The 8,192-nt window shown below is 64.0% G+C and overlaps 2 protein-coding genes across 2 annotated transcripts in view; one reads left to right on the top strand and one right to left on the bottom strand.

Annotated features, from left to right (window-relative positions):
- Positions 1–8,186, bottom strand: part of STK36 (serine/threonine kinase 36) — a 14,382-nt gene extending 6,196 nt beyond the window's left edge. The window contains exons 1-16 of the mRNA XM_025195320.1: positions 7,933–8,186; positions 7,585–7,678; positions 7,233–7,402; positions 6,584–6,744; positions 6,269–6,395; positions 6,012–6,155; positions 4,932–5,111; positions 4,645–4,751; positions 4,319–4,424; positions 3,928–4,069; positions 3,213–3,340; positions 2,013–2,114; positions 815–913; positions 496–590; positions 212–275; positions 1–24 (exon numbers count right to left, since the gene is read on the bottom strand). The exon at positions 1–24 is cut by the window's left edge and continues 120 nt beyond it. Coding sequence (XP_025051105.1) covers positions 1–24; positions 212–275; positions 496–590; positions 815–913; positions 2,013–2,114; positions 3,213–3,340; positions 3,928–4,069; positions 4,319–4,424; positions 4,645–4,751; positions 4,932–5,111; positions 6,012–6,155; positions 6,269–6,395; positions 6,584–6,744; positions 7,233–7,402; positions 7,585–7,678; positions 7,933–8,169 — 1,980 coding nt within the window. The 5' untranslated portion in view covers positions 8,170–8,186. The remainder of the gene's footprint in view (positions 25–211; positions 276–495; positions 591–814; positions 914–2,012; positions 2,115–3,212; positions 3,341–3,927; positions 4,070–4,318; positions 4,425–4,644; positions 4,752–4,931; positions 5,112–6,011; positions 6,156–6,268; positions 6,396–6,583; positions 6,745–7,232; positions 7,403–7,584; positions 7,679–7,932) is intronic.
- Positions 8,168–8,192, top strand: part of RNF25 (ring finger protein 25) — a 5,990-nt gene continuing 5,965 nt past the window's right edge. The window contains exon 1 of the mRNA XM_006038798.3: positions 8,168–8,176. Coding sequence (XP_006038860.2) covers positions 8,168–8,176 — 9 coding nt within the window. The remainder of the gene's footprint in view (positions 8,177–8,192) is intronic.

Below are 8,192 nucleotides of genomic sequence, written 5' to 3' on the forward strand. Positions count from 1 at the left end.
CCCGAGGCGCCCGCCGCGGCTGCCCTGCAGCCCCACATGGCCGCCCCCCAACAATGTCAAGCACCTCCCCCAACAGAGCAGGAAATCAGACCGGCCCCCACCCCCGGACTGGGCTGTATCAAGCCAAGCCAGACCCCCCCCCAGCACTGGAGTCAGGGCAGGAGGGGGCAACAGATGCGGGGATGGGGGCAGGAGGGGACGACGCACTCACCACAAGGGAGACAACAGCCGAACAGGTGAAGAGCTCGCCAGCCTCAAGTGCCACCACGTCTAGCCTGGAAGGAGGGGTGAGGAGAGGCTGAAAAGTCCCAGCCATTGCCCTCCCCAACCCCAGAATGCGGCCACCTCTGGAGAGCAACCGCAGCACACAGTAACGTCCCCCTGACCCCTCAGGGGCATGTTGCTCTCAACAGCACAGCACAGGCAGGCTGACCCGAGCCCCCTGGGGCAGGGGGTACATACCAGGGTGCAGGGTAGAGGTAAGGGAGCACTTACCCGGGTGGGGGTGCCTGGAGCTGCAGGGTGAGCAGAGACAGGAGGTGCAGGGTGGCCTCCTGAGCCTGTCCCCGCACTGGCTCCGGCATCGGGATCTACCAGGGGAACAGTGCGTGGTGTGGGGCAGTGAAAGGGGACAGGCCCTGGGCAACCTGTCCCCTTGGCACCCTCCCAACCCTGGCCAGCATGAGCCCAGGCCATCTCTCTGCTCCTTCCCTGAGCTCCGCACAGTGTCTCCATCACCCCCCAGTCCAGCCGTGGGTCCCCCGTTCCCCTTCCCCTGCAGTGCCCACCTGCCCCAGGGGGTGCCGGGACCTACCTCTCCCTTCAGCAGTTGTGCCAAGGCCCCTGGCACTTGTGGCCCCATCTCCAAGAGGCGGCACAGGCTCTGGCTGACGTGGCAGGCAGCATATAGGATCTGGGGGGGAGGACACTGGCCTTGACCCCAGCCCCACAGCAGGGGTGGGGGGTCAAAAAGACAAAGAACATGTTAGGAAGGAGCGAACTCAAGACAGAGAGGATTGTGCTGCCCTTTACAAGCCCCCGCGGTGTCCATATCTTGAATCCAGTGCCTAGCTCTCGTCCCCGCAGCCCCAGAAGGAGAGGAGCTAGAGAAGCTGCAGAGCAGGGCAGCAAGGAGGCTGGGGGCTGCGGAGGGGCTTCCCTAGGAGAAAATCCTGAGGCCAGACCTAGGAGAGATGCTGGAGGGGACAGGAGCAAAGTATGCAACACACTGAACGGGGAAGAGAAAGTCCCTGGGGACTTATTCCTGCCTGCCTCTGCCCAGACAGAGCAGGGGTCAGGGCACGGGACAAGCAAGCCAGCAGCCACCAACCAAACCCAGGCCGTCCTGTCCCCCCCATGGGGTGTTCAAGGGGGAACTTGTGACCCTAGACCAGGGAGAGAAGAACAGGAAAACCCTGCTCAGACCCAGGCACTCACCTTCTAGCTCCGCTCTCTGCTCCTGGGATACAGGAGACAGGGCAAGACGGACCTGGGGCCTGAAGCAGCACAGGGCAGCTCAGATATTCTTATGTGGGGCCCCCAGGACCACTGTCCGGACCCATCCCCAGCTCCTTGGCAGGCCCCAGCAGCGGGCTAAGGGACCCCTGAAAACGCACTGCTCTGCAGCCTGCTCACATGGGAGTTGCAGGATGCCCCAGTCCCTCCTGGCTGGCACAGGGTAGGCAGCAGGGACTTGTCAATGGGAACTGGCTTTCCCCAAGACCAGCTGGGGGAAGGGTAGAGTAGGGAAGGGGTGCTACCAGCTAGCAGCCTGGCATGGAAAGGGGTGCCCTGGAGGAGACAGGGGGGCAGAGCCAGGGGGACCTCCTTGGGAGAGGATGGTGCTGGCACAGCCCGGCAGGGACTGCTCCCAGCATGTGGGTACAACAGCCCCGAGCACCAGGGCTGGGCTCTATCGGCTGGGGCATCACAGATGGATGCCCCACGCCCCACTTCACGGGGCACCGATGCCCGAGGAGAGGACAGACGGAGGGACCCGGGTTGGCCGTCACCTTGAGCCCATTCAGGGAGCAGGTTGGGCGCACCAGCTTCTCCAGGAGCTGCCCCAGGACCTGGGGAGTCTCGGCCAGCATCTGGGCCACGTGCTGGGCAACCTGCAGGGGGTAAGCCAAGAGCCTGGTGACCCCATGCCCTCTGGAGACCCCCAGGCAGGGGTGGAGGGCACCTGCACCCCTCTTTGATTCCTGTTCCACCCAAAGTTTAAACCCAACTGTTGAGAGGGAGAAGGCGAGGCTGAGAGATTCAATCGACCTCAGGGCTCAGTGTCATCTCCTCGATTCCTGCTCATCTCTCTCCACTCCCAGGTGCGAAAGATCTCCATGTTCCCCTGCTCAAACCAGCCTCTCCCCTGCAATCTACAGCTTGATCCCCACTTCTGCTCACATCTTCCTCCTACTCCCAGCCCTGCAGACTGGGTCTAGCGAAAGCCAAAACCCCTCAGCTCTTGTGGAACAGCATGAGCTCAGGTGTAGAAATGACTGATGGTGAAGTCCTGGAAGCGCTGCCAAGGTGCTCATGGTGAGATTTTCTTTTGTGAATCTGAATGGTGATGGTGACAGGGCAGTGACATGCTGCCTTCTGCTATTTTAGCTATTTTCTTGCCTAGGTTTCCTGGGTTTTTTAAATTTGAGATCTCACCTGAACGCATGTCCCAGAAGTTCTGTGTGGTTTTGGTTTGATCTTAAAACAGAATAATACAGGGCCAGCCCCTGGGGCCTATTAGTAAAGTTTCTAGTTTCTCTTTAACTGAAAAATATGTGTTGCGCTACCTGCAGTGACAGGCTGCACTACCTGCACCCCCTTTTTCAGACTCCTCGATTCGCCCCTGTCGCCGCGCTGGTGCTGGCAGGGCCCAGCAAGGGGTGCTGTCCCTGGCCCCACTGCCTTTTTGGTCCCTGGAACTGATTCTCTGCCTCCACAATGCCCTGGCTGAGATGGTCACGCTCTCTCTCTCCCCGAGTTCCCCCTGGGGTCAGATTTCTGCCCATCCCCTCCAAGCTGCGCCCTATTATACCCCAGCCACTTCCCACCCCAGAGGTGGCTATGAGCGTCTGTCAAGTCTTGAGGGACCCTGGCCATAGATCAGCCTGATGTGATCTCCACTCTCAGCTGCTCTGTTGGAAAGGGACGTCCCTGCCGCACCCCCCAGGGACCTCTGCCCAGAACAGCTGCGGGAAGAGGCCTGGCCTGACCTGCTTCTTGGCCTCCCGGCACCCGCCGCGCCCCAGAGGGATGCTGCAGGCCGAAGCCAGCGCTGCCATGAAGATGTCAGCCAAGCGCTCGCTCTGCTCCTGTGTGGTCTTGGCCTCCTTCACTGAGCCTGGGATGGGAGGGAATCAAGGGAGACTCAGACATGAGGAGAAACAAGACAGGGGCAGATAATGCTGCCAGTGGGGAGCAAGGAGCACTGGCAAGGCTGTGGAGAGGAGCCAGAGGCTGGAAAGCCCAGGGGGCTGTGGGTCAGGAGTGAGGGGCACCAGCAGGGCTTGGGGGGAGGAGGGGGCTGTAGGTTGGGAGTGCAGGGCCCTGGCAGGGCTAGCGGGGGAGGCAGGGGCTATGGGTTAGGGGCACCAAGATGGCAGGCATGGGAGGAATCCATCCCAGCCACTGCCCATTTCTGACTTTGCCCAGGGCTCAGGACTGTAGGTAGGGGAAGGTGGGCAGGGCTCAGCCCAGGGCACTGATTTTGAGGAGGCACCAGAGCAGTGGTCCCTGGGAAGCTGGTGCCACAGCAGCGGAGGCAGCGAATGCCAATCTCAGGAGCTTCCCCAACGACCTCCCAGCAAGAAGGAAGCGGGGAGCCCAGCCCTCAGGCCCCGCTAAGCGGGGGGATGGGAGCCAGGCTGAGGGAAGGAAGACGGGGCTGGGCCAGCCTGGAGTGGGGAAGAAGGGCAACACAGCACATACCTGCTGGGACGGGCCACTCACCAGAGGCCCCTTGGAGAAGCGTGTCCAGGAGGAGGTGGTGCTCAGCACACAGCCCCGCGTAGAAGGGGCCGGCGACAGAGGAGCAGCTACCGTCCATGCTCTCACACAGCAAAGTGAAGCCCTGGAAGGAGCGGGGAGTTGTCACTAAGTGGGGAGGGACCTGGTGGGCCACCTACCTGGTGCTGCGCAGCCTAGGCCATACAGCAGCCTGCAGGAGCAGGCCCCCCAGGGTAGCCCTAGTGCTGGGGGGTGGGTGAAGGGGAGACCAGTGGGACAATCCCAGGGGTCCCTGACTCCCCAAGGCACCAGACGGAGCTAAGCAAGGTGTGGAGGGACTGAGAGCCAGTGGGGGCGGGGGGCGCATCCTCACCACGACACTTTGCTGCTCTAGCCGCCTCTCGCCATCCATGGGCTGAGCAAGCAGCCGGGGCAGCAGGGCCAGGAAGAGGCGGGCGGCCTCAGCAAAGATCTCCAGGCTGGGGGGAGAAAAGGGGTCAGTGGGGGGCCAGGCAGAGCCCCGTGGGACTGGCAGGGGAGCAGAAGCAAGCCTGGGCAGCCCGGAGGGAGGGCCAGGGCCCCCAAACCACATCCCCGGGGTCCTGCCCCCTGCCCAGCCCCCAGGCCACCCAGAACCAGGAGCCAGGGTCCCAGCAGTGATGTCCGTGTCCCTCTGAGTCTCTCCCCTGCCTGCCGCACCCCCTGCACCTTCCCCTTGCTATGCTCCTCTCCTGGTTGAAATCGCTGGTAAAATAACCCGTCGTCACAGCAACAAGGTCCGTCAGCACCATGATGCTCCAGGGCTGCTATGGGAGCAGAAGGTGCCCCATGAGCCGCCCGGTGCCTGGTGGGCCAGGCCGAGGGGCCAGTGAGAACAGGGACCCTCCTGACCAGGCACCATGTTCTGGCAAAGGCACGACCCTCCCCCAGAGACAGTGACCATGCCATGCCACGCCAGCCCCTGGCCCATGGCTGTGCCTACTCACCTGCATGGTGCCAGCGCTGTCCAGGACCTGCCCTGCCAGGCCCAGCAGGACACGCGGCAGCTCCAGCTCCCGGCAGAGGTGGTAAAGCCGGGCAGCGTCGCAGCGGGTGGACAGCAGGTTCCCTATGACACGTAGTGTGGGGCGCAGCTTGGACGCCCCCTCCAGCATCCCCTCCAGCACCTGGGAGGGGAGAGACGAGGCAGATCGAGGGCGCTGAGACTGGAGTCACCAGGTGCCAGCATTGCAGGGCATTCTAGAGCAATGGGGCCAGCAGAAAGTTGCATGGTCACATCCAGCCCGAGGCAGAATCAGCCCCATCCAAAACCACCTAGACAACCCCCATGTGCAACCACAGAGCCACACAACACCAGCACCCCTGATACAGGCCTGGGCATCACCCCCACCCCCACCCCTGCTCCTGGGATACAAGAGTGCTGTCACTGCCAACGTCCTGCTGCTTCCAGGGGAGTTGGTGGGCACTGGACAGAGTCCAGGTCCAGGCCGTGCCCCCATTGCAGAGGGAGAAGAACCCCCCCCCCGGGGCCAGGCCAGGCTGAGCAGGGGGGCAAATCCATGCCTGCCCCCCACCGCCCAAAGGCAGCATGAGTAAGGGGCAAGAGCCTGTAGCCAAGACCCTACAGGGCTGCATCCCAGCAGAAGTGTTGGCACAGCCCCAGCCTTGGCTGCAGCCAGCACCCAGCACCTCTGGGAGGGCTTCAACCCCGAACCGGTGGGGGTGGGGGGCAGCCAGCACAGCCCCAGCCTGGGACACCCCCCAGCAGAGCACAGGTATAGCTGTGCCTCGACCCTCCTGCCCAGTGCCCGTCCAGCCTCGCCTGGGACCCTCCCATGCTGCAGCGCCCCCCAGCTCTGGCATCTCCCTGTGGCCACCCTACTTGGGCAGTGGAGAAGCGTTTCCTGAGATCCAGCCACAACCTGCCTGGCTGCAACTTCCATCCCTGGTTTTACAGAGGAGAGCAACCTCCGTCCTGCTCTCTGCAGAAGAGAAGTTGCTCTCCGTCGCCTCAAAGGGCCCCCTCCACCGGACAGAAACATTGAAGCCCTGCACCCCACGCTTACCTGCTGGCTGGCATGGTCCAGGCGGGCACGCAGGCGTGGCGGGAACCCAGGGTCTCCCAGCAGGCTCAGGGGCGCACTCAGCTGCAGTCGGGATGGCTCTGTGGCCTCCACCAGGTGCTGCCACTCCTCGTCGCTGTCCAGCTCCTGGGTCAGATGTGAGCGGGGCATGGGGGACTGGTTAGCACTGCCCCCAGTTTGTGCCCCCCAGTGGGCTCCCTGTCCCCACAGCCTGGGTGGGGGTCCGGCAGGTGGCTCACCTCATTCTCCAGGGCTACAGCTTCGATGCTGCGGCGGCCACGGGGCCCCGCTTTGCCTGTCCCCAGTGGTGGGGGGGCCCCCGGCTCTGAGAACTCCCGCTCGCAGTCCTGGGTGATGCAGTGCTCCCTGCCCAGGGCAACGGTGCTGTTAGGGGCTGCACGCATGTCTCCCCACACATGCCCCCCCACACTCTCTCCTATCTTCAAGGCAAGACTGGACGGTCACCTTACTGGAGTTACCTGACCCCCAGTTATCTTTCCCGCTTGATCTTCCAAGGTCCCTTCCGGCCTTACAACCTACGAATCAGCCCTCACCCTGGCGTTGGGGGGGGCTCATCCACCTCCCGCTCCGTCCTGTTCGGCTCCGGTCCCTGGGTGGTGCGGGGCCCGTCCACGGCGGCTGCTCTAGGCCTGGGGCCTGGCCCCCCTTTGCCGCTGGGGTCCTGTCTGCCTGTTGACTCTGTCTTCGCCTGCTGCTGGGAAGCCGGCCAGGAGGGTCACAGCTGCACTGGACCAGCCAAACCCAACGCTCCCTGCCCCATCCCATCCAGCTGTACAGGGACCTCACCCAGCCCTAGCAAGAGCACGGGCACACAGGGCTCTCACGGTGGCATAAGGGGAATCACAGACACACACGGGTCTCACATCAGTACAACAGTGTCCTACTGCTGAGAGCCAGGGGCATGGTGGCACAACTGCCTCCCATGGGTAATTTCAGCCGATCTGCAGTCAAACGACCCAGGGCCCAGCCGACCCATCCCTCCCGACCCTCACCTGCTGGGGCAAGATGCTACCCAGGACAGCTGCTCTCTGCCCGCCCAAGCCCTAGGAACCGCTGGCAAACCTGGGAGCCGTGAGAGCTGGCCCAGACCATGCCATGCTCCAACCACCCCTTAAGGCCCACCGGTCCCAGCACCTTCCCGCTGCCGCCCCCAACCCGTCCCAACCCAACCAATGGCCGCACCTTTCTCCTGGTCTCCTCGGCCATCCTCTGCCTCGCCTTCCGCAGGATCTTGGACTGGCCTCGCCGAGGGGCCAGGGAGTGGGCTTGCCTCTCCTTCAGTGCCTGCAGCTCCGGAGGCAGCTTGCTGGTGAAGGGGTTGGGGATCCCCTGCTCCTCTGTGTCCTCGATGACTGGGAAGGGGATGGGGGGGTGTTAAGGCCAGTCAGCCCCAGTCTCCTCGGGCCGTGAGAGGAGGTGGCGGCAGGGCCTGGAAGATTGGCAGCCCCTGGAGGGGCTGGGGGCCACAGTCCCAGGGCAGAGGTGGGAGGTAGCCAAGGCAGCGTGGCCGGGGGCAGCAGGGGCTGGTACTCACTGGTGACGTGTCCAGCGAGGAAGGGGTGGCCCAGCAGCTCCGGCCACGACAGGCGCTGGCGGGGGTCCTTCATCAGCAGGCCCTGCAGGAAGCTCTGCGCAGCACCAGGCACACACCGTCACCCTCCCCGCAAAGCTGCCCCCCACCCCCCACTGCCAGCCCCGGGAGACGAGGAGCGGGCAGCAGCGATTAGAGCACCCTGGATGCCCGGCTGCGGGAAGCGTGGAAGAGTGGCTAGAGCCGGGGGAGGAGGGTTAAGAGCCAGGACAGCTGCCGTGCCCTTGCGAGCCCCGCGGGCACCCGCCCCGCAAGCCCCCTCCATCCCGCGCCGGCACCTGCAGCCGTCACCTTGCAGGGGGGGCTCATGCTCTTGGGCCACCTGACGGGGTCGCTGACGATGAGGCTAACGAGCTGGAAGATGCTGGTGGTGTAGAAGGGGGGCGCGCCGGCCAGCAGCTCGTACAGGATGCAGCCCATGGACCACAGGTCGGCCGCGTGGTCGTAGGGCTGCTCCTGCACCAGCTCAGGCGCCATGTACAGCGGCGTGCCCTTGATGGACGTCAGCACCAGCGTGTGGATGCTCATGGCCCGGGCGAACCTGCCAGACG

Source organism: Alligator sinensis, unplaced genomic scaffold (genome assembly GCF_000455745.1).
Source record: "Alligator sinensis unplaced genomic scaffold, ASM45574v1 scaffold1765_1, whole genome shotgun sequence".
NCBI lineage: Eukaryota > Metazoa > Chordata > Crocodylia > Alligatoridae > Alligator > Alligator sinensis.